The sequence below is a fragment of the Lonchura striata genome, chromosome 6, assembly GCF_046129695.1.
Source record: "Lonchura striata isolate bLonStr1 chromosome 6, bLonStr1.mat, whole genome shotgun sequence".
Lineage (NCBI taxonomy): Eukaryota > Metazoa > Chordata > Aves > Passeriformes > Estrildidae > Lonchura > Lonchura striata.
Window position 1 is genome coordinate 67,692,093 of NC_134608.1, and position 25,250 is coordinate 67,717,342.

At 52.5% G+C, this 25,250-nt stretch overlaps 2 protein-coding genes across 2 annotated transcripts in view; one reads left to right on the forward strand and one right to left on the reverse strand.

The window, feature by feature from the left end:
• Positions 1-25,250, forward strand: part of LOC144246559 (uncharacterized) — a 703,923-nt gene that overhangs the window by 481,611 nt on the left and 197,062 nt on the right. The window lies entirely within an intron of this gene.
• LOC144246430 (olfactory receptor 14I1-like) lies at positions 15,966-16,898 on the reverse strand. The gene has a single exon (XM_077783822.1). The coding sequence runs from the start codon at positions 16,896-16,898 to the stop codon at positions 15,966-15,968; it is 933 nt and encodes a 310-aa protein (XP_077639948.1).

The window sequence follows — 25,250 nt, forward strand, 5'->3', positions numbered from 1 at the left end:
GGTCCCCAAGGCCCTGCAGTGTCACAGTGGATCCTTGGTTCCATGAGGTCTGGCAGGGCAGCAATGCTCTCCTTGGTCCCACAGTGTCACAATGGCCTCTTGGTCCCAAGGGCCACCATGGTGTCAAATATGTTCCCTTAATTCTACAAGTCCTCGAGGAGCAGCACTGGCCCCTTGGTTCCATATATTTTTAGACTGTATTACAAGGTGCTGGGGATCAATATCAATTGGACATTGCTGATATCAATCTATAAACAGGAAAAGAAAACTTAACAGGACAAAACAATTCTCTCTGCATTTCAATACAGTATATTCACTTTGAATAAACTTCAGAAATCTGTCTAATTCACCACAGAGGAATTGAGGACATGAATTATTCCCATAGGTTTTTCTTGTTCAGGTATTTAGAACATATGTTTATGTGCCTTTTTCACGGAATTCCTGAACAGAGGAGCTCAAGAAAGAAGAACCCTCTGGAGTAGGATAATGCATCAGCAACCTCCAAGTGTCTGAGGATGCATCCCCATCAGAGCAGCAATGAGCAGAAATGGGCACAGCTCTGTGGCTGCCCCAGCTCTGGGATGGGCCCTGGGCCTGGAGCAGGAGCAGCTCTGGAGGGCCCCAGGGCCGGGGCTCTTGTGCTGGCCTGGGCAGATGGGATGGCAGGAGGGGCTGCAGAGCTCTCAGCACCTCAGGCAGAGGGGAGCAGGGCAGCCAGGGAGCTCCTTTGGCCTTGGCCAAGCCCCTTCCCCCATGGTGGGGCTGAGTCCTGGCTGAGCTGCAGCTGCTGCTGTGCCCTTGGCAGGGGCTGAGGCTGTGGGGCAGTGCCCAGAGCAGCCTGGGCTGAGCAGAGCTGTGGGGCCAGAGCCGGCTGGGCTGTGCTGGGGAGAGGCCCTTGGTGCTGCCCAGAGCTCAGGGCAGCTGGCAGAGCTGGCAGGGAGCTGGGCTGGGCTGGGAGAGCCTGGCACAGAAACCATCAGTGTCCATCTCAGCCTGGCTGAGTGGGCAGGGGCCAGGAAGATCATCCAAGGTCCACAAGTTTTCTGTGTGGGAGCTAACCTTGTGGCCCCCTGAGCCCTCCCAAATGCTGGAGCTACACCTCCAGCTCCAGAGGAGATGTGACAGATGGGAGCAGAGACAAACAACTCCTGGTGGACTCTTTCTTGGGTTTGCTTATACAGGTTATCTGGATCCATATGTAGATGAGGTATTTAGTGTCATATAACACTGTGAGAGTGATAAGAATAATATTTTTTAGCTGAAAATTATATTTCACACATAATGCACAGTGAGAAAAAAAAATACACATAGGATCAGAGGAGCATCGGAGTCTTTGAGAGGATGAGAGACTCATTTATGTTCCAGCAGCCAAACCTGCTCAAATGCCTTCAAAGGCTTTCAAAGGCTTTCTTGAGATGAGATGTGACCATCAGAGGCCAAGGCCAGCCAGAGCTCTCTGTCCTGGCAGATTTTGGGTGGGATTACCCTTGCATATATGGAATTTTTCAGGAGGAGTATACATTTTGGTCATGGACACCTAGAAAGATGGATGGTTCTTTTCCATAGGAAGGAAAGCACAGAGCCCCAGTTCTCCAGGAGCTGATGAGAGGCAGCCCTCGACATTCCAAGATCAGTTGGACCTGTCAGGTGGCCCCTGGGAGGCCAAGCCAGCCAGACCTGTTCCATGTTCCCTTGGTTTCATGGCACTCTGCAGTGTCCCAGTGTTCTGCTTGCTTCTAAAGTGTGGCCCCTTCCTTCCATGAGGCCCCCAGGGTGACAATGGCCCTTTGGTTCCACAAGGCCCCACAGTGTCACAATGGTCTCACAGAAAGGAAACCACAGAGCCACTGTGTTTCAGGATCTGATGAACTCTGCACTCACCGGAGGCCAAGGCCAGGCAGACCTGTCTGTCCTGGCAGGTTTGTCTGTGACCAACGCTTGGATATTTGGAATTGTGAATGTTGAATCCCAATTTCAGCCATTTGTGCCTGGAGGAGAAGGCCAGTTCTTTTCCATAGGAAGGGAAGCATGGATCCCCTGTGTTTGGAAGGCAGGTGAGAGCCCCCCACTAAGGGGGCCAAGGCCAGCCAGACCTGTCTGTAATGGCAGCTTTTGTGTTGGAGCAATCTTTGACTATAGGGCTTCTGGAGGTGGAATCCCAGTTTAGGCCATGGACACCTGGCCGAAAGAAGGAGATGGATGAAGGATGAAGAAGGACAGTTGTTTTCATAGGAAGGAAAGGGCAGAGCCCCAGTGCTGCAGGGCAGAATAGGGAGACCACCAGAGGCCAAGGCAAGCCAGAACTGTCTATCCTGGCAGCTTCTGTCTGGGAGAAAACCTTGCATATAGGGAATTTTGGAGGAAAAGTGTCAATTTTGGCCATGGTTGCCTGTGCAGGAGGGATGGTTCTTTCCCACAGGAAGAAAAGCATAGAGCCTCAGTGTTTGAAGGCAGGTGAGAGCCAGGTCTCAGGAAGACAAGATCAAACAGACTTGTTGGTAATGACAGCTTTTGTTTAGGAGCAATCCCTGGATATTGGGAATTTTGGAGGGGGAATCCCAATTTCAGCCATGGATACTTGAATGAGAAGGGCAGTTCTTTTCCATTGGAAGGAAAGCCCAGAGCCCCAGGGTTCTGTTTCAGGGGTACATGAGAAGAAACCCTCGACATGCCAAGGGCAGCTGGACCAGTCATGCCAAGCCAACCAGACCCGTGACCTGTTCCCTTGGATCCATGGGGCCCTGCAGGATCACACCGGCCCCTTGTTTCCATGGGGCCCTGCAGTGTCACACTGGTGGTGTCATATTGGATCCTTGGTTCCAGGAGGCCCAGATGTGTCACGCTGGCCTCTTGTTTCCATGGGGCTCCATAGTGTCACAATGGTCCCTTGCTTCCATGAGGCCTTGCAGGGTCACAGGGGTCTCCTTGGTGCCACAGGGTCACAATGGACCCTTGGTTCCATGGGCACTCACAGTGTCAGAAGGATCTCCTTGGCTCCATGGGGCCCTGCAGAGCCCCTTGATTCAACGAGGCCTCAAAGTGTCAGAATGGCCTCCAGGATTCCAATAGGCCCCACAATGTCACAATGGACCTTTGGTTCCGTGGGGTCCCACACTGTTCCATGAATCCTTAGTTCCATGGGGCCCTGCAGCTCCTTGGTTCCATGGTGCCACTCAGTGTGACAGCTGCTCCTTGGCCTGCCAATACTCCATAGTGTCACAATGGCCCCTCGGTTCAATGGGGCCTTGTGGTGTCACAATGGTTCAGTGAGGCCTTTAGTGTCACAGGAGTGTCCCTGATTCCATGAGTGTTGGAACCCTGGATGCTGAGGATGTTAAACTTGCTGTGCTGAAAGGCACAGACTTGCAAGAGAACACTGCATTTGACCTGAGGCTGTGGAGAAGGCTTCCAAAATTGATTAATAGCACTGGGGTTACGGGTGCGTAGTGGGTTAGAGGTGTATACTACCACAGGGTGGAAAACATACAGCTTGGGGTTTTAGAACATAGTAATAAATATGAAGCAATATGGAGGTTTTAGGGTGGAGACAGGTTCTTGTTATTGACCTTCATCTTACCTTCTTCTTCATGGGTTTGGGTGATATTTTGTGATTGGACAGAAAAGTCTGCATTGCGGGCTTTGTAGGATCAGTTATTGTGTTAAAAGGGAAAATAATTTAGGTGTAATTGCTTGGTTGGGTAGTTTTAAAAGACCTTGTAACAAGAGCTACTTGGCCATTTTGTGACTTGCTAATGAAAGACTGCACAACTCAGTTGTGAGCCTGAAACACTGATAAGAAACAAGAATTACCTGAGTCTGAACACAAACTATCATCTCAAGTACCTTCAATCCTGACCAGGACACAGGCAGAAAAAACAAGCAGAGAACCCACACCTAAGGCCTGGCAGTGTGACAACAGACCATTGGTGTCACTGAGCCCCACAGTGTCACGATGGTCCCCTTGGCCCCACGAGGCTCTGAAGTGCCACAGAGGCCCTTTGGTTTCACAAGGCCTCAAAATGTAGAAATGGTCTCCATGGTTCCATGAGGCCCTGCTGGGTCACAATGGACCTTTGGTTCCAGGATGCCCCAGAGTGACACAATGGTGACACAATGGTTCCATTGGACCCTTCATCCCATGGAGACCCACAGTGTTCACTGCAGTCCTCTTGATTCCATGAGGCCCTGCCATGCTCTCATGGCCCTTTGATTCCAGTGGGTCCCACACTGTCAGAACAGTCTCCATTGTTCCATGAGGCCCCACAAAGTCACTGTGCTCCCCCTGGTTCCACAGGGCCCCACAGTGTCACAATGGACTCTTGGCTCCATGAGGTGCCACGCTGTTTTTGGCAGTAGGAAAGCTCACGGAACCCCAAGTCCATTGTGACACAGCGAGGCCTCATGGAACCAAGGGACCATTGTTAAACTGTGTGGCCTCATGGCCACCAAGTCTCTGAAATATCAGAACAAGACTCCTTAACGCTAATTTGCTATTTAAGAGGGGATCATTTATTCAGGCCTGAGGTCTAGTGAGGGATAACTCCTAACCTTATGTGTACATGTAACTCTACTAGTGTGTTGCTTCTACAGAGTCACTAAATGTGTATTACAATTTACCCATTTCCATAAAACCCACCCCAAGTTCACAGGTTCAGTCCTTGCTTTTTCTATCACTGCATTCTTGAGCCAGATGTCTTCTACACTTCCAACTGTCCTTGCTGGAAAAGCAGCTCCTGCATGCATTGTTCTTGTGTTAAAAGTTCCCAGCACAGTAAAAATGGAATTAACCCTTTTGGTATCAAGGCCAAGTCTTTGTGTGGCCAGGCAGGGGCAGCAGGAGGCAGAGCTGCCAGCAAAGGAAGGGCCAGCGAGGTGGGGCAGCCGGGGGTGACGACAGCCTGCAGGGACAGAGGCGCAGGGCAGGGACACCGTGGGACAGCCTGGGCTGCAGAGGGCTCAGGGATGTGCAGCAGCTGCAAGGCCCTGACAGAGCCAACCTGTGCAGCCCTTTGGCCATGGCTGCTGGCCCTGGGCCTGAGGCCACGAGGGGACAAGTGACCCTTGCAGCCCTGGGGCCTCAGTGCCTCCTTGTCCCTGCTCAGCAGCCTGGCAGGGGCTGCCCCATGGTCCTGCCCTTGGCACTGCACATCCCCACATGCCAGTGCCCATCCCGGGAAGAGCCCTGAGCAATGAGGGAGGGACAGGATCTGCCTTGCCAGGGGCTGGGGCTCAGGCCTGGACCCTTTGCATTCCTGAAACACATCCAGGTTTGCTCAGCACCAGAGACACCTTTCCCTTGCTTGTCCCCAGCTGTCATCACTGCCTGCAGTGTTCTGCTGTTCCTGGAACCTGGGGACACTTTCTCAGAAAGATCCCTGACAGGGATCTCTTTAAGATACAACAAACTTCAGTGTTTCAATGTAACTGAGACCTTGAGGGTTTTGTGACATCACTGAGGGGGTTGTGACATCACAGAGCTGGCTGTGTTGTCACAGAGAAGGGTATGAGGCCATAGAGCAGACTCTGCCATCATAGAGGATGGTTCTGTGGCATCAGAGAGTGGATTGCACCATCATAGAGGAGGCTGTGATATCACAGAACAGTCTGTGACTTCACAGAGTGACTTTGTGACATCACAGTCTTCTCTGATATCACAGCATCCCTGGATGGCATCGTGGGGTGATATCATAGAGTTGGATCTGGGACATCACAGGGGGTGTTTGTCATCACAGGAGGCTGTGTGACATCACAGAGAGCTGTGTGGCATCACAATGGCTTTGTGACATCACAGAGATGGCTGTGTGACATCACAGGGGCTGTGTGAGGTCACTGGGGAGGTCACTCTGCCCCAGTCCCCTCCCATCCCCCCAGAGAAGTCCAACGCTGCTCGTGCACAGCGGGGTCCCCTGTCCCCCCGGGTCCCCCCGCCCCCGGTGCCGCAGCCTCCCCCAGAGGATGTTCCACGAGATCGACCCCAGAGCCTGACACGGGGACGAGGGCTGGAGCCATGGGGAGTGGGACAGGGGGACAGGGACCCCCCGGCAGCATCCCCGTGTCCCCCAGGGCCAGAGCCTGGGCCAGGGCTCCTTCACCCTGTGACCAATGAGGGCTTGAGAGCACTGAAAAAATCCCCAGCAAGAGATCAGCAAACACCAGATTTAATATTAAGTGACCACCACAAAGTTCCTTGGCAAGAGTCATTCTGCTCCTGACTGGACACTTCAGGCACAGCAAGGAAACAAAGCAACAAAAAAACCAAACAAAATCCAGGCAATCAAACCAGAAATGAACCAAGAAACTGTCCTTGTGTGTGTGTGTGTGTGTGTGTGTGTGTGTGTGTGTGTGTGTGTGTGTGTGTGACACAAGGACAGTGAGGGCAAGGATAAAAGGAATATGGCCCAAAAGCTTAACAGAGCTCAAAGCTAACAGGACTTAACTTATACCTTAACCTTAACTTCTACATTAAGCTTAACGATTTAGCAAAAGAACAGAGCTTAACAGCATTTAACCTAAGTTAAAACCTATGACTTTGCAGCTAAACAGAGGAATAACATTTAACAATATTAATTTTTAAATTAACATTGTTAATTTAAATTGTCAAATTCAACATAAATTCAACACTGTTAAATTCAACTTAGCTTATAACTTATATGAAACATAACAACTTTGCAAAAGAAAAACTCTTAGCAGCATTTAACTTAGCTTGGACCTTGTGACATAACCTCACTTACAGGCCTGACTGGCTCAGCTATCCAAGGCACTCAGACCCCTCATGGAGCAGCATTTCTGCCACATTTCCCCAGCACAGGCACTCCTGTGTGCACACAGACACAGAGAGTCAGTGCAAGGCACCTGTGAGAAATTCCCCTGAGGGCAGGGAAATGCTCCCTGAGGATGCTTTGGCATCTCCCCAGCAGGGAAGGGTTGAGCCTGGAGGAGTGGGGGGATCGGCCCAGGCTCCCTCGTTGTTGGGGATCCCCAAGTGCAGCAAACGGGAGAGTTCCCGGCTCGGAGAGGCCCCACTCAGAGGGAGTCGCTGGCCCAGGAGAGCTCCAAGGGCTCCTTTTGGAGCGCTGTTTGTAGGGCCCCAAGAGAGGGGCTGCAGTCCCAGCCATGTTTCATCCTGGCCGCACTTGGCATCAGCAGCTTTCTTTGGCAGGGTGAGAACAGGGATGTTGTGCCACCGAGGGAACACAAACAGTTCCCAGGGCTGCTCCTAAAGCAGCCAGGAGCTGGCTGAGCAGCAGCAGTGCCTGGAGCAGACAGTGTCTGTGATGAGCTCCAGAGGAGCTGAGCCCAGGGGCTGCTGGCCAAGGCCGAGGCCAGCGAGCATTTCTCAGCTGGCAGGGCGGCCTGAGAAGGGGAGGGGGGAATGCACCAGCACAGGAACCATGGAACCAAGGGACCATTGTGACACTGTGGGGCCTGTGAGACCAAGGGACCATTGTGACACTGTGGGGCACCATGGAACCAAGGGACCATTGTGACACTGTGGGGCCTGTGGGACCAAGGGACCTTTGTGACACTGTGAGACCAAGGGGCCATTGTGACACTGTGGGGCTCCATGGAATGTCGGGATCATTGTGACACTGAGAAGCCCCATCAAACCAAGGGTCCACTGTGACACTGTGGGGCCTCATGGAACTGTGGAGACCATTATGACTCTTTGGGGTGTCATGGGACCAAGGGACCATTGTGACACGGCGAGACCCAGGGAGCCAAAGACCCGTTGTGACATTGCAAGGCCTCATGGAATCATGGAGACACCATTAAGAGACTTCACAGCCTCATGGAACCAAGGGGCCATTGTGACACTGTGGGGCACCATGGAACCAAGGATTCCATTGTGACACTGAGGGGACTCATGGGATCATGGAAACCATTGGGACACTACGAGGCCCCATGGAATAAGCAAAGCACTGCGACACTGTGATGTAGCTAAAACTCTCTGGCCACAGAGCTGCAGGCACAACTTTCCCAGGCATCATCTTGGGGAAGGCTGTGAGAAGATCAGAGAAAAGAATGAGAAACAATTCTATCTTTACCTTGCTGCACCTGCTGTTGCGAACATTGGAATGTGTTATGGAGATTTGTTTACCAAAAGGTGATTTCTTAAATGGCCAGTGGTGCTGTTGTTTGCATTCAAGGACCAAACTGGTCTGAGTGCATCGGACTGTCTGTAAGCACGATGAGTTTTTCTGAATAAGTATAGTATAGTATAGTATAATAAAGCAATTGATCAGCCTTCTGGAATCACGGAGTCAATGTTAATTATCACCACGATGGGGATATTATGCTACAATTCTGTGAGGTCTCATGGCACCAGTGAGACCATTGTGAACCTGAAGGTCCCCACAGAACCAAGGGGACCATTGTGACACTGTGGGGCCTCGTGAAACCAAGAGGCCTTTGTGGCACTGCAGGGCTGCAGGGAACCAAAGGTCCATTGTGACACTGCAGGGCCTCGTGTCATCAGTGTTCCATTGTGACCCTGTGGAGCCAAAGGAGACCATTGTGACACCACAAACCCCCAGGGTCCAAAGGTCCATTGTGACATTGGGGCCTCATAGAACAGAAGAGTCCTGTATCATTGTGGGGCCTGGGGAACCACAGAGACCCCTGGGACACTGTGGGGCCCCAGGGAACCGAGGGAACACGGAACAGGTCTGGCTGGTTTGACCTCCAGGGGCTGCCTGACAGCTTGGCACCTGCAGGGTCTCTTCTCATCTGCTAATAAGCACTGGGGTTCAGGGCTTTTCTTCCTATGGAAAAGAACTCTCCTTCTCCTCTAGGCACACATGGCCAGAATTGGGATTTCACCTCCATTTCCTTATATCCAGGGATTGTTCCCATGGACATATTGCCAGGACAAATCTGGCAGGCAGTCGTTTGGTAAGGGTCACTGCTTATCTGCCTCCAAAATACGGGGGAAGGATCCAAGCTTTCCTTCCTTTGCGAAAGAACTGTCCTGCTTCTCCAGGTGCTCATGGCCAAAATTGAGATTGTCTCCAAAATTCCCTATCTCCAAAGATTGCCACCAGACAAAATCTGCCACTCCTGACAAGTCTGCCTGGCCTTGGCCTAATGAGGCTCTCACCTGCCTTCCAAACAGTGGGGCTCTGTGCTTTCCTTCCTATGGAACAGAACTGTCCTTCTCCTGCAGGTGCCAATGGCCATATTGGGATTTCACCTCCAATGTTGACTGTTGTGACAGACTGGAAGAGATTGTTGGCTGGAAACATTTCATGTGTGGGGGAGGAAGGGGCAGGTCCAGCCTTGCCCTGCCCTGGAACCCCAGCACTGCCCTGCCCTGGAACCCCAATCCCCCCAGAGCCTCTATCCCAGCCCAGCAGTGTCTGCCAGTCCCTGGCACAGCACAGGCAATGCTCCACAGCCACCTCTGGAGCCCCAGCCCAGCTCCTGAGTGACCAAATGACCCCAAGTCCCACCTGGGGGAAGGGCCCAGGAACACCAAGGGTTATTTAAGGCTGACCGCAAGGCAAGCACATATCTTGACCCTGCCTCCTCTTGGAATTTCTGTCTGAACACCACTGGAATCCAGGAGATGGTAGCTGCGTGTGTGCTTCTCTGAATCTTATTTTTTCTCTCTTTCTGTATCTACCTCTTCTATTTCTGTACTCTTGCAAATATTGATTAACTTAAAATTGACCAGGCTCAGAGTTTGTGAAGTTGAATGGGCCAAGTTAATGCTTTGAGAAGTTTTTTTTGTTGATTGAATGCCATATTAAAACGTTTGCCAAAGTTTATCTGATTTTCTAAATTTCCCAATAAAGGCTGTTTTGTCCTTTAGAGCTCCTGAGAAACTCTTGATAGTATTGCTTCAGTGCATCCAAGGCAGAGGATACAGATATTTTCATTCCTTTCAAATGTCTCCGTGAGAGAGTTTTTTAGGGATGGGGGTCAGGGCTTGTGTGTCCTGCTTGGCACAGCCCAGGCAGGGCTTTCACAGCCCCATCCCACACTCCATTTCCCAGCTGGAGCCGCTGGTGCCTCTGAGTTCTGCTGCCCCAGCCCCAGGGACGCTCTCCTTGTCTGCCCATTCCCCCAGGGTCTCTGGGCAGGGATGGCCTCAGTGGGGGCTGCTGACATCCTCAGCAACTTGGAGGCTGCTGCTGAATTTTCCTGCTCCAGAGGCTTCTTCAGCCTTCAGCTCTTCAGTTCAGGAATTCAGTGCCCCAGGGCTCATTAACATTCAGAACACCTTAACAAGCCAAGCCTCTGGGAATAATTTGATTTAAGCTTTCAAATCCTTTGTGGTTGGTTAGGCAGATTCCATTAGTGTAGTTTAAATGAATGAATTTTATTTACACAGGGAGTGAGAAACTATTTTTTAGGTCCCGTTTTGATGTTTTACTTAATTCACTTATATGTTGACATTGAATCCAAATACCTCCTTATGCAGTTGGAATAGATATGAAAATCAAGACCCTTCATGGCTGACATTCCATCAGACCCTGTCCCTACCCCCACCCCACCATTTCCCCCATCCAAACCCTGGCACTCAGAGCAGCCTTGTGCAAATCTGAGTTGCCTCCAGCCCAGGCTGCACCTGCAGGTTTCAGCTCCTGGGCTCCAACTCCCACCTGCTTTCCTTGGAGAAGGAGCTGCCCCAGACACAGAGGGATGTTCATTTATTGCCAGCCAACAAAGCCAAGGGAAGGCACAGCTCCATCAAATGCAAAAGTCATTCCTCTGCTGGCTATTAAATCCACTGTGCACAGCAGACAGTCTCAGAGCAATGGAAAACACCTTCTGTGCCCAGCACAGATCCCAAAGTCCCCCCAAACCCTCCCTGCCCCGATTCTGCCCAGATTTGCTCTTTGCACACAGGAGTTACAGGCTGAAGGCAGGAGCTCCCTCCATGCCCAGAGGGAGGCAAAGAGGGAAAGTGGATGAAAAGCTCTCCTGTGCAGACCCAAGGTCCAAGTGCAGCCCCTGCAAGGGGAACCACAACTTATAAGGTTTGTGGCCTTTGGGCTCAGGGATGGTGACACTCAGAGGCACAGAAAGGTTTCTTGCCAACAAACACAAGTTGAACATTTGAACAGTTTAATAACCATCACAGCTCTTTCCTCAGCTCTCTGGGATGTCCCAGCAGCATCTGACATGTCCCCCATCCCCAAGGGATTTCTGTAGATGAACAGTTTTAGACAAAGACATAAGAAAATGCAATTCTGTGATAGATATAAATCTAAGTAAGTGGTTGGCTAATGTGATATTTATTTGAACTTCAGAAAGATTGGGCAACTCCCTAAAGCTCAAATCATGAGACCAGTCAGTTGAGAGGCTCTTGAATGACCAGAGAGCACCTAGAGGAGGAAATGTGGGAGCAAAAGGAAGAACATAGATCCAGCTGGTCAAGTGAAGAGATGTCCTTAGACATGGCCATTTCAACAGGACAGCTGGAAACCCCTGAAGAAAGAGGGAGATGATGTAATAATCAGAATATTGGTGACACAAGGAGATGGGAAAATCAGTATTTCTTGTCCTTTTCTCATCAGCACCCTCCCAGGAGATCTCTGTTCCTGGAGAGAAAACTTTTGTGTTTCTTAAATGACACAGATAATAAAAATGTCCTTCTATAATGTGAAATGTACAAGTAATAACACCTCTGCTCCTTTCCAGGCAGACATCAGCTGTGTGCCCATGAACAGGCAGTGCCACTTGTGCCCTGAGGTGCTGAGCTGGGATTGGATCTCTCAGAGAGGAGCTGAGGGAGAGCAGAGCACCTTGCAAGCTGCAGGTCCCTGCCAGCCACGCAGGGCTTCTGTGCCATCAACATCTGCTCTGCTCCAGTCTGGAACAGGGCTCAGCACGGTGCCGGGACCATCAGACAGCTGAGGTGTGAGCTGGAATTCCATGCCCTCCCCATGGCACAGCAGCCCTGCATTTCCCTGCTCCAGCCTTGGTCTCCAGCACAGCCATGGAGGCTCTTTGGGCTCCTGAGTGTTCCTGCAGCCCCCAAGGGCAGCTGAGCTCTGCCTTGGGCACAGGCAGCCCTGGCCAGCGCAGGCCATGCTCAGCAATTCCTTGTCTGTGCCCGGCCTTGCTGCCAGCCCTGGCAGCGGCTGCGTGGCCCCTTTGTGGCCCTGTGCTGGCCCAGCCATGGTGCCACAGCCCCTGTGCAGCCCAGCCCAGGACAGGAGCATTGCGGCTGGGAACGGCCCCTGTGCCGTGGGGCCCTGGGCAGCCTTGGGGCTCTGTGCCCCATGGCCTCCCTGCTGGGCAGCCTCTGCCAGCTCCTGCCGAGCCCGTGGCACCTGTGGGGCTGCACAGACAGCCCTGCCCGGGCTCTGCCGGCCTCGGGGCCAGCAGAGAGGCGGCCAGGGCTGGCCATGGCCGGGAACAGGCCCTGAGCCCCGCAGGAGGATGGAGCTGGGCCACAGCCAAACTCAGCCCAGGGCAGAGCTGGGCTCAGCAGCCAGGGCTGCCCAGGGCTGGCACAGACAGAGGCTGGCGCTGACAAATGTCCTGGGCCCCTCCCTGCTCTGTCTGTGCCCCCAGGGCACAGAGCAGCCTCCTCTCTGGGGCTCTTGCCTGTTTTCAATGCCTGCCCAGGCGCTGGCCCTGCCCCACAAGGCCTGGGCTGAGTCCTGCCCCTGCCCGCTCAGCCAGGCTGAGATGGACACTGATGGTTTCTGTGCCAGGCTCTCCCAGCCCAGCCCAGCTCCCTGCCAGCTCTGCCAGCTGCCCTGAGCTCTGGGCAGCACCAAGGGCCTATCCCCAGCACAGCCCAGCCAGCTCTGGCCCCACAGCTCTGCTCAGCCCAGGCTGCTCTGGGCACTGCCCCACGGCCTCAGCCCCTGCCAAGGGCACAGCAGCAGCTGCAGCTCAGCCAGGACTCAGCCCCACCATGGGAGAAGGGGCTTGGCCAAGGCCAAAGGAGCTCCCTGGCTGCCCTGCTCCCCTCTGCCTCAGGTGCTGAGAGCTCTGCAGCCCCTCCTGCCATCCCATCTGCCCAGGCCAGCACAAGAGCCCCGGCCCTGGGGCCCTCCAGAGCTGCTCCTGCTCCAGGCCCAGGGCCCATCCCAGAGCTGGGGCAGCCACAGAGCTGTGCCCATTTCTGCTCATTGCTGCTCTGATGGGGATGCATCCTCAGCCACTTGGGGGTTGATGATGAATTTTCCTATTCCAGAGGCCTCTTCTTTCCTGAGCTCTTCAGTTCAGGAATTTAGTGAGAAAAGCACATAAACATTTGTTCAAAACATCCAAACAATAAAAGCTGCTGGAAATAATTTAAGTTTTCAGTTCTTCTGTGGTTAATTATACAGATTTCAGAAGTATATTCAAAGTGAATTTACTATATTGAAAACAATACAGAGAAAACAGTTTTGTCCTGTTTTCTTTTCCTTGTTTATAGATTGATATCAGCAGTTGCTATGGACCCCCAGCACCTTATAATGAATTCTGAACAAATACAAAAAATCAAGACCCTTCATGGCTGACAATCAATAACACTTAGGTCCCCACACTCTCCACACCAAGGCTGGTGTGGGGTCTGGAGCACAAGTCCTGTCAGAGCGACTGAGGGAGCTGGGGATGTTGATCCTGGAGAAGAGGAGGCTCAGGGGAGACATCATGACTCTCTACAATTCCCTGACAGGAGGGTGAAGCCAGGTGAGGGTCGGGCTCTATTCCCAGGGACCAGGGACACGACAAGAGGACACAGCCTTCAGCTGCACCAGGGGATGTTTACACTGGGCATCAGGAAATATTCTTCACACAAAGGGGGATTGAGCATTGGAATGGGCTGCCCAGGGAATTGGGTGAGTCACCATAACTGAAGGTGTTTCAGGAAAGACTGGCTGTGGCACTCAGTGCCATGGTCTTGGTGACAAGGTGGTGTTGGGTCCCAGGTTGGACTCGATGCTCTCCTAGGCCTTTTCCAGCCTGGTTGATACTCTGATGATTGTGACACTGCAGGACCCTGCGGAAGCAAGAGGCCATTGTGACACTGCGGGGCCTGGGGGCACTGAGAGGACCATGGTGACACTGTGTACGACATGGCACCATGGAGCCACGGGGCCACTGTGACACTGTGGGGCTGAATGGAAGCAAGGAATGCATTGTGACAGTCTGGGTCCTGGTGGGACCACAGAGGCCATTGTGACCCTGCAGGGCCTTGTGGAACCATGCAGAGCTTTGTGACAGAGCAGGACCTCATATCATGATGGGGCCATGGTGACACTGCAGGGCCCCATGGAACCAAGGAGCCAGTGCTGCTCCTCAGGGACTCATGGAATGTAGGAAACATGTTGGACACCGTGGTGGACCTTGGGACCAAGAGGCCATTGTGACACTGTGGCACCAAGGAGAGCATTGCTGCCTTGCCAGACCTCATGGAACCAAGGATCCCCTGTGACACTGCAGGGCCTTGGGGGACCATGGTGACATTTTGACACTGCAGGGCCTAAGGATCTAAGGGACTTTGTGACACCAAGGGGTCTCATGGAACCAAAGGGACATTGTGACACTGGGAGGCCTCATGGAATCATGGAGACCATTGGAGCACTCTGGGTCCTCATGGAACCCTGGAGACACCAAGTTGTCTGGTAGTGTTGATCTGCTGGAGGGTAGGAGGGCTCTGCACAGGGCCCTGGACAGGCTGGATCCAGGGCCCAAATCCAACAAGGTGAGGTTTAACAAGTCCAAGTGCCAGGTCCTGCACTTTGGCCACAACAACCCCTGCAGCGCTACAGGCGGGGGACAGAGGGGCTGGACAGCAGACAGGCAGAAAAGGACCTGCAGGGACTGATGGACAGCAGGCTGGACATGAGCCAGCAGTGTGCCCAGGTGGCCAAGAAGGGCAATGGCTCCTGGCCTGGATCAGGAATGTTGTGGCCAGCAGGAGCAGGGAAGTGATTCTTCCCCTGTGCTCAGCACTGGTTGGGCAGCACCTCGAGGGCTGTGTCCAGTTCTGGGCCCCCAGTTTAGGAAGGACAGGGAGGGGCTGGAGCATGTCCAGAGAAGGGCAACAAGGCTGGTGAGGAGTCTGGAGCACAAGTCCTGTGAGGAGCGGCTGAGGGGTCTGGGGCTGTTTATCCTGGAGAAGAGGAGGCTCAGGGGACACAAGGTGGTGTCAGGGCACAGGTTGGACTTGATGATTTCCAAGGTATTTTCCAACCTTGCTGATTCTGGGATTCTCTGAAACCACCCTTGGAGCAGTTGCAGGAGGAGCCCTGGGCCTCCTCTTCAGAAGCTCCAGCAGCCCAGGTCCCTCAGCTTCTCCTCACAGCCCCAAAGCCCATCCGGTCAGTCCTGCAGAGCCTCTGCAGCTCCTCCTCACTGCCCAGAACAGGGAGCCCCACAGCCAGACACAGCAGCCCAGATGTGCTCACGGTGGTTTTCTGTGCTGAGCATTGGCCTGGCCGTGTTCTTGAGAGAGCCTGGGCAAGGAGCCTGGAGCCCCCAGGCCCTGGCCTGAGGCGTCAGCGCTGGCCCAGCAGTGCCCATGGCCTGTCCCTGCTGCAGCCCCGGCACTGCCACCCCAGGACTGTGCCCGGCCCCGAGAGCACTCGGGCCCTGCAGCAACACCAGGGCCACCAGGGCAGCGGGGCAGGGCCACGGGAGCAGCACTGGCAGCACCAAGTGCTGCTGCTCCTGGGCACAGCTGCTGTGCCAGCCCTGATCTGCCCCAGCTCTGCACACAGACATTACTGCTGCAGCTCCAGAGAAGGCAACAAAAGGGCATCTCTGCAGAAAACTGTGCTGGGAGATCCTTTAGTTCCTTTAAAGGCACCGTGAGTGCAGCCCCTCATTGACACAATCTGTGGCCACAGGGAAGGTGGAGGGAAACAAAATGAGAAATGGCACTACCAATTTTATTTATGGAGAACAATATGAAAACAGTAAAATAAAGAAAAAAACACTAAATGAAACCAACAAGGAGAAAAAAAAAAACCAACACTTTTATTGCCAGTGGTTTGCAGAAATTGATCAGCAGTTTAATGTTTCTGAAACCATCCTGTCGTCAGTTTCCACAGTGCAGCCTTGAGCTCCTGGTTCCTCAGGCTGTAGATGAGGGGGTTCAGGGCTGGAGGCACCACTGAGTACAGAACTGACAGGGCCAGATCCAGGGATGGGGAGGACATGGAGCGGGTTTTCAGGTAGGAACACATGCCAGTGCTGAGGAACAGAGAGACCACGGCCAAGTGAGGGAGGCAGGTGGAAAAGGCTTTATGCTGTCCCTGCTCAGAAGGGATCCTCAGCACAGCCTTGAAGATCTGCACATAGGAGAAAACAATGAACACAAAACAGCCAAGTCCTAAACAGGCACTTAGTGCAATGAGCCCAAGTTCTCTGAGGTAGTATTTGGAGCAGGAGAGCTTGAGGATCTCTGGGATTTCACAGAAGAACTGGCCCAGGGCATTGCCATGGCACAGGGGCAGGGAAAATGTATTAGCTGTGTGCAGCAGTGAATAAAGAAAGGCACTGGCCCAGGCAGCTGCTGCCATGTGGGCACAAGCTCTGCTGCCCAGGAGGGTCCCGTAGTGCAGGGGTTTGCAGATGGACACATAGCGGTCATAGCACATGATGGTCAGGATGGAAAGCTCTGCTGAGATGAAGAGCATGAAGAAAAAGAGCTGTGCAGCACATCCTGAGTGGGAGATGGTGCTGGTGTCCCAGAGGGAATTGTGCATGGCTTTGGGGACAGTGGTGCAGATGGAGCCCAGGTCGCTGAGGGCCAGGTTGAGCAGGAAGAAGAACTTGGGCGTGTGCAGGTGGTGGCCGCAGGCTACGGCGCTGATGATGAGGCTGTTGCCCAGGAGGGCAGCCAGGGAGATGCCCAGGAAGAGGCAGAAGTGCAGGAGCTGCAGCTGCCGCGTGTCTGCCAGTGCCAGCAGGAGGAAGTGGCTGATGGAGCTGCTGTTGGACATTTGCTGTGGCTGCACATGGGCACCTGTTCATGGAGAAAGGACAGGGACAAGTCAGGAGAGGCTGCTCGGAGCCAAACCTGGGCCATTCCCTGTAGCCTGTTCTGCTGGTTCTCACCCACCCTTGTTCCTGCTCTGGGGAAACCTTCAGACAAGTGTGTGCCTGAGCTCCAGCTGTGCTGGCTGAGTGTGCCAGGAACAGCCAGGCCTGTGCATGGGGGCTCTCAAGGAGCCATCCCTGCCCTGTTGCCCTGGGTTTGTGGCCATCTGGCAGAGGGACAAGGGTGGATATTCAGGATTTGTCAGGGGAATCACTCCTACTCCAGAAAGGCTTTGATACCATCTGCACTCACATTTCTAAAGGAAACAGATGGCAGGAGATGATTTTAGGAATAATTTTCCTACCCACACATCATTGCTCACTCTCTGAGATCAGAAATCACCAGCATTCCTGCTGCACTCAGAGTTTGCCACTGAGAGATGTGAGAGGCAAAGGATTCCCTGTGGCTGAGGGAAGGTTAGGGGCTGGATGGGCTTGTTCCCCCAGCACTGCTCTGTTCAGCCCCCTCTGCTTCCCTGAGCATCTCCCTGGGCCTGGACATCCCCTCCTGAGAGGTGCCTTGTCCCTGCCAGCGCTCACAGAGCCCATCCCACCCTGTGTGCCCTGGGCCCGGCCCTACAGAAACCTGCCTGTGTGCAGGGCCCTGGCTGGGGCAGGCTCTGTGTGCAGCTGGGCAAGGGCAGCTCAGGAGAGCCCTGCTGGGCCCTGCAGAGGTGATGCTGCTGCTGCCCAGGGCTGAGGAGTGGCTGAAGGCCCTTTGGCAGGCTCCCAGAAGAGAGACTGACCAGCCAAAGTGTCTTGGTTCGACAAGACAGGAGTCTGTGGAAGAGGGCAAAGCCTCCTGTGCAATGGAGAACGGCAAACCCCCGTCCCTCTGAATTACCAGGATCTTTAAATTAAAGGGCTCTCAGGCAAAGATGTGGGAATGGGAGTATCAATTCTTTACTAGGAGAAAACTAGACAACAATTTAAAAAGGCAAATGCAATCGGTACAAACAAAACCAGTGAGAAAGTCCAGAACCTGAGGAGTCGGGGTGCCCGTAGCAGTTCTGCTGGGACAATTGCTCCCCTTGCAATGGTTGATGAGTTGCAGCTGAAGTGGTGATCTTTGGAAGGGTACAGTTTTCCTCTGAAGATCTGGTGGCAGTGGGGCCGGTCTTCCTCTGCGCCGGGGTTGCCTCCGAGCTCCGCTGCCGTCGCCTCAGCGCGCTCCGGCTGCTTCGCTGCGAGATCCCGCGAAGAGAGAGAGAGAGAGAGAGCTGCTTCTCTGGGAATCCCGCGAAGAGAGAGAGAGCGAGCTGCTTCTCTCCCTAAAAGCTACCCCTTTATACCATAATAGAGTGCTTGGCTTCCCCCTCTGGGTGGGACCCCTCACGGTGTTACATTTACCAGCCCAGCAGTGAGTCAGTCAATAGTGTATAAACAAACCATTGCCTCTACGGGGCAAACCATTGTCTCTGAGAGAGATAACAAAACCTGTCCGACAGGTTTGCCTTCAACAGATGGCAAATAGAATACAAGCTTATTTTACAACCCAGGACACAAAGTCACAGTTCTGGAGTCTTTGTAAATGTTCAAACATTCCTTTGATGACCCTGTGTATCCCTTTCAACTCAGAATGTTCTGTCATTCTGGGATTTCAATTCCTGTTCTGCTTCTCTCAACCCCCTGTTGTCTATAATTGAAGGAGAAAAAAAGCCCTTGCAACAGTGTTAGAACAGTAAAGTAAAAACCAGACCTTTATTGGAAGCTTCCAGGTGTCCCAGTGGGGATGAGGCACAACCGGCCCCTGATTTCAACAATTCATTAAGGTTGATTAATTAGGATACTTAACAAGGACATTCAAAAGGATATTCACTTGTCCCAGTTACACACTCCTGGCTCAACACATTGGAGTAGGTCCAAGGACTTTTTTCCCCCAGTTTTCGTTATCACTGCTGGCATACAAAAACCAAAATGTTCTTCTTGTAGGTCCTCTTCCTGATGAAAAGACTATATAATATTCAAAAATGCATTTATACAGTCAGGTTATTTTTCTAAATTCTAAGAAAAACCATAAGGAAATATACTAGAGTTAATTAAATATTATAGATATAGAGATATATAATATAACTTTAATATTGTTCAGTAAGAGTTTAAGAGAGGTAATCAAGAGTTTAATAGCAATAATAAAGGATTATAGTTTTCTAAGTATATAAGTATAATCCTAGGCTTACCTTCTTTGGGAAGTGCCCTCCGGAGCTGTGCCCAGGCTGGTCTGGAGCTGGGAGCAGCCCTGCCCCAGCCAGCCCCTCTCAGCAGCAGCACCTGCCCTGCTCAGGGTGGCTCCTTCCCCCCACAGCTCCTGGCCAGCGCTGGGAGCAGCTCCAGGGCCGGCTGAGAGCTGTCCCTGGCAGGCAGCAGAGTCCCTGGCCCAGCACAGCGCCCTGGGCTGCAGGACCCTGCTCTGCAGGACAGCCCTGGGCACCCCTGGCTGCTCTGCACAGGAGATGAGCAGAGAATGCACTCACAGGCTCTGTGGGCATTGGCATGTTCCAGCTTTAGGAGATCACTGCAGGAGCTGCAGCTGCATTGTCCTGCAGCCAGAGGTTCCTGTGCCAAGGGCTGGCAGTGATTCTGCCCCAGGCACTTCTCAGCCCCTTCCCAGCCCTGACTGGTTGAAGCTCTCTGTGCCTCTGTGCTGTGCCCGGGCTGGCTGCAGGCAGTGCCCCAGCCCTGCTGGGCTGGCAGAAGAGCTGCTCAGCAAGAGAAATGTGCTTTTGAAGCTCTGCTTGGTTACCAGCATCACCCTCTGTGCCAGGAGCCCAGCCCAGCTCAGCAGCACAGACACAGCACAAGGACTTTAATGACCCTCTGGGGCTTTGTGCTCAAGCCCTGAACATCAGGCCCTGAGAGGGAGCTGCAGAAACCTCTGCAGAACTCCAAGTCAGACTCCAACTCCAAAGTTTCTTGGACTTTTAATGGGTCCCACTGAGGGACACGACTGAGAAAGTGGCCCCAGGTCCCAGGCAGAGCAGAGAACTGGAGGCACTGATGCCAGGTGGGGACAAAGAGAAGCCAAGTCTTGGTGCCCTGGAGCACAGCAGGGTCTGTGCCACCAAGGGCTGTGAGGAAACACCTTGTCCTGAGGCCCTGGGGCCTCCTGGAACAGCCCCAGCCAGGCTGGGCACTGTCAGCCCCTGGTCCTGCCCTCAGCATCCCCCCACTAGCCCACATCCCAGTGGCCTCAAGGATCTGCTGGAAGGAGTCCCTGGGGAGCCTTGGTCAGGAATGGCCCTGGGGGCTCCTTCATGCTCCCAGGGACTGCAGGTTTTTCAAAGGACTTTGGCTTTTGCCTTGGAGTCTCTGAGAGGTTTCTGCAATCTAGGCCTCCAATTATCTGCTGTAATTAGTCCCTGGAGAGACTTTGTCAGGAACAACACTCAGTGGGGCCCATTAATTCTTCAAGGTACTTCAGTTTTATTAAGGTACTTGGTGTTTGCCTTTTGATACAGACTGTGAGAGGTTTTTGCAATCATGGCCCCAATTATCTGTTTTAATGAGTCCCTTGAGAGCTTTGTACTGACACTCAGTGGGGCTCATGAATACTTTAAGATTCTTAACATTTGTGAGGTACTTTGGATTTTCCTTTCCACATTGAGAGTTCTTTGTGCCATTTTCAGTCTCTGAGAGGTTTTTGTGCCATCCTGGCCTCCAGGTCTCTCCTCCAAGGACTCCATGAAGAGCCTGTGGTATAGATGGACCTTTGTGGTTCCCATTAATGCTTTAGACTCCAACCACTTTGGGGTTTTCCTCTGACTTTGACTCCGGGAAAGGTTTGTGCAATCTCCTCTCAGGCCCTGAGGTTCCAGGTCTCAGCTCCAAATGCACCACGGAGCTCATTAGGATCAAGCAAGTCCTGAAAAACCATGGCTTTACCTTGATTTCCCTCTGCTCTAATGCAGTTCATCAGGAAGTTTTCTGTAGTGGTTTTGGCTTGCCAATTTGAGATTTCTCGGCCAATGCATCAATTAGTGTGGTGAGTTCAGTTTTGGCTAATTACCAGTGCACTCACTAGAATATACTTACTCATTTCCTGCTGTGAGATAGGAGTAGGAGAAAAGCAAATGGGCTGAAAACTTTAAAAGGGAATAATGAAAAGTTTATTAACAGTAACTAAAAGAAAGAGTAGTAAGAATCATATCAAAACTTTCACAAAACTTCCTCTCTCCATACAACTTTTTCTTTTTATTGACAATATATGGACACAAAACCTAAAATTTTGAGTACGTTTACCACCTCTAAAATAGTCTTTCTTCACTTCACTTAGGGAGAGGAGTCTCTCTTTCTTGCTATGGAGACTCCTCCATAAGAAAACAGTTCTCTTGGGGCTCTCAATTTCCACGAATAGCAGCCACTTGGAAAAATGAAATTGTGAAATCCCTGACATTTTTTCACAGCTTTTCCCACAGCACTGTTTATGGGCCATGTCAACTTATGGCATATTAGCTTAAAGATGAGCTGTTTAAGACCAAATATTTTCTTCTTCTATTTCTGAAATCATCTTCATCTCTGGGAACAGAGGTCTCCTTCTCTTCCTGAGGACACAGGGTTTCATCACTCTGCTGCATTTCATTGTTCAAACTTCTCATGAGATAACAGCTACTGCAAAATTTGCTCACGTTAGCATGGAGGCTTTTGCTGAACAAGTTATCTCCCCATACTTTTGAATGCCTTACAGGGAAGAGAGTCTGATGTATCAATGACATCCTTCTCCATAGCTTTAGCAGAGGATTTCAGCTCCAAGATCAAGGCATCTCCTCATCCCTCCCATCTGGGACTCAACTTCCTCTTCCCTGCCCTCGGTGTGTCCATGCTGCTCCTCTGTGTGCCTGCCCTGTGTCCTTTTCTCTCACTGGAGGGAGGATGGCAGCACTGGCAGAGTCAATATCTGCCCAGGGCTGCAGATGGTTCTGTGAGCCTGGCCGGGCTCATTGGCCAATTCTAAATTTGGCCATGGTTCCTGGATATGAAGACCAGTTCTTTTCCATAGCAATGAAGGAACAGAGCGCCATTGTTTAAGGGACAGACAAGAGGTGAACACCAGATGCAAAGGCCAGCCAGTGATGCCAGATTCTTTTTGAAGAGATACCCTTACAAATAGGAAATTTTTTAGGGTGAGTACCAATTTTGGCAATGGACATCTGAAATAACAGACTTTTTTTCCATACAGAGGAGTGTTCCAGAAGCTGATGAAAGGCAGCCCTTGACATCCCAAGATCAGCCAGACCTGTCAGGTGGCCCCTGGGAGGACAAGCCAGCCAGACCTGGTCCATGTTCCCTCGCTTCCATGGGGCCCCACAGTGTCCCAATGGTCCCTTGATTCCAGGAGGCCCTGAGGTGTCACAATGCCCCCTTAGTGACACGGGGCCCTGAAGGGTCGGAATGGTCTCCATGGTTCCATCAGGCCCCACAGAGTCATAATGGTCTCTGAGTCCATGAAGCCCCGCAGTGTCACCATGGCCCCTTGGTTCCATGGGCTCCAGTGGTGCCACAATGATCCCCTTGGTTCCATGAGGTGCCCACAGTGTCACAGTGATCTCCATGGGAAGGTAAGAACCGAGCCCCAGTGCTGCAGGGGCAGCCACCAGAGGCCAAAGCCAGCCAGACTTGATGGTACTGGCAGATTTTGGCTGGGAGCAACCCTTGGATCTAGGGAATTTTAGAAGTGGGATCCCAGTTTCAGATATGGACATCTGGAGAAGTACAGGTTTTTCCATAGGAAGGAAAGCACAAACCCAGTGTTTCAAAGGCAGAAGAAGAAAGAGGTAGCTCCTGGGAGGCTGAGACAGCCAGACCTGTTCTTCCTGGCAGCTTTTGTCATGGAGGAATCATTGCATACATGGAATTTGGGAGGAGATATCGCAATTTTGACCACGGACACCTTGAGTAGAAGGACAATTCTTTTCATTGGAAAGAATGCACCAAGCCCTAGGGTTTCAAAAGCAGATGAGAGGCAGCTCCCAAGAGGCCAAGGGCAGCCAGACCTGTCTGTCCTGGCAGCTTTCACTTGGGATCTATCCTTGGATGTACAGAGTCTTGGAGGAGGAATCCCAGTTTTGGCCATGGCCCATGGAGGAGAAGGAGAGTTCTCTCCCATAGGAAGGAAAGCCCAGAGCCCCAGTGCCTCAGGGCAGGTGAGAAGCAGCCCTGGACTTGCCAAGATGGTCAGGTGGTCCCCAGGAGGCCCAGCCAGCCAGACGTGGTCCGTGCTCCCTTGGTTTGGTGGTGATGCCTTGAGAGGCTGCCTAGAACAGAGCTAGGCAGTGTTAAAGGAATAAAGCAGGTATTTATTAAAAGGCCTTCAAGGGATACATCTTGGGCAGTACAAGAGCCTGGCCCTGGCTCCATCCTAAATGGAGTCCAGGTCACGAGTTTTCACTGGGACAAACAGGGAGATTTGGTCTGGCAGGATGTGTAAAACAATCTCCTGTAATATCTACTTGTTCTCACACAGAGCACTTGGCTGCAGGGACACATTCCCATCGTTCCTGCCCTGGTTTCAGGATTCAAACACTGCTGTCCTTCCCAGGAGCTGTTTTTCAGCTCCCTTGGGAGGCCTTTTGGCCTCTGGACCCACACTCTGGCTCCATTATTAGCACTGCTGGATCCAAACCCTTTATCTCCACCAACAGTAGTGATTTCAGGTGGATATCCTTTTTTCCCCAATTGTTTTAAACACTAAAAGTGTCAATAATTGTGCTACCCTGACATGGGTTTGAATAATGCAATGTTGTTCACTATCCTTTAACCAAATTACTTCATTTTCCCCTTGATAATCTGCATCAGTTCCTCCTCCCATGGCATGAGCACTTTGCAAGGCCAAGCTCCAGTGAGCAGTTACCAAACCAAAGTGTCCTGGAGGAATCTGGATTCCTGTTCCTGTATTGTGAACTCTAATTTGCTTCTGATTTATCCTATACTAATTCCAGTGCATGAAGGTCCAGCCCTGAAGCCTCTGGGCTGGCCCTGCCAGGGCCATCACACCCAGAACAATTTCCCAGGCAGTCCCAGTCTCACTGTCCAGGGCTGTATTTGCACATTGGGAGCAGCCATGCACAGCCAGGGGGTTTCCATTTCCCCAGGGGCCATTGTTAAGGGCATGGAGCACATCTGGAGATGGGTTCTCCATGGGGACAGGTTGCCAGCTCCTCATTCTTAATTGCTCTTTTAACAACCCATTCTCCGCCTCCTCCTCCTCGTCCTCCTTCTCTTCCTCCTCCTCTTCTTCCTGCTACTGGTCTTCTTCTTCCTCCTTGTCCTCTTGCTCCTCCCTGTCCTCCTCCTCCATTTACTTGTCCTCCTACTCCCCTTCCTCCTCCTTGCCCTGCTCATCCTTATCCTCCTCCTCCTCATCGTCCTCCTCCACACCCTCATTCTCATCCTCTTCCTCCTCCTATTCCTCCTCATCCTGCTTGTCCTCCTCATCCTCGTCCTTTTCCTTATCCTCATCCTCATCCTCCTCCTCATCCTCCTCCTCATCCTCCTCCTCATCCTCCTCCTCCTTATCTTCCACATCCTTATCCTTCTCCTCCTCATTGTCCTCCTTCTCATCCTCACTCTCCTCCTTCTCCTCCTCCTCATCTTCCTCCTCCTCCTCCTCATCCTCCCCATCTTGCTCGTCCTCATCCTCCTCATCCTTCTCCTCCTGGTCCTCCTCTTCCTTGTCCTCCTCCTCCTCCTCTGCCTCCTCCTCCTCCTCCTCCTCCTCTGAGTGTGGTTCTCAAGAGTCAATGACTCTAGGATTCCAGAACCTGGAACTCCGGGATTCCATGGCTCTGTGACCCCATGGATGGATTCAGGACTGTCTCCAAGGCCACGAGGGAACGTTGGTGCCAGCGGGAGGGGCTGCACTGCAGGGGCACCAACAGCTGAGAGGCGACTGCAGCTGCTGCTGCTGCTGCTGCTGCTGCTGCTGCTGCTGCTGCTGCTGCTGCTGCTACCGCTGCTGCTGCTGCTTGTGGGGGTGCTGCTGGCAGGGGCAGGGCCCTGGTGTGGCTGAGCATTGCCATCTCAGCCTGTGAGCTCCTGGGAGCTCAGGACAGAGCCAGGACTGACCCAGGTTGGCACTGCACTTGAGGACGGACACAGAGAATGGAAAGTGCCCATGGAGTGGTTCCGAGCAGGTCTGTGGGAAGGAGGAGGGAGGGAGGATTAATCCCCTGCCCAAGGCTGCCAAGGGAAAGGCTTTGGGAGGGAAAGGAAGCCTTGACCTGACACTAAGCCCTTCAAGGGCTCAGTTGCCCACGCTGAGC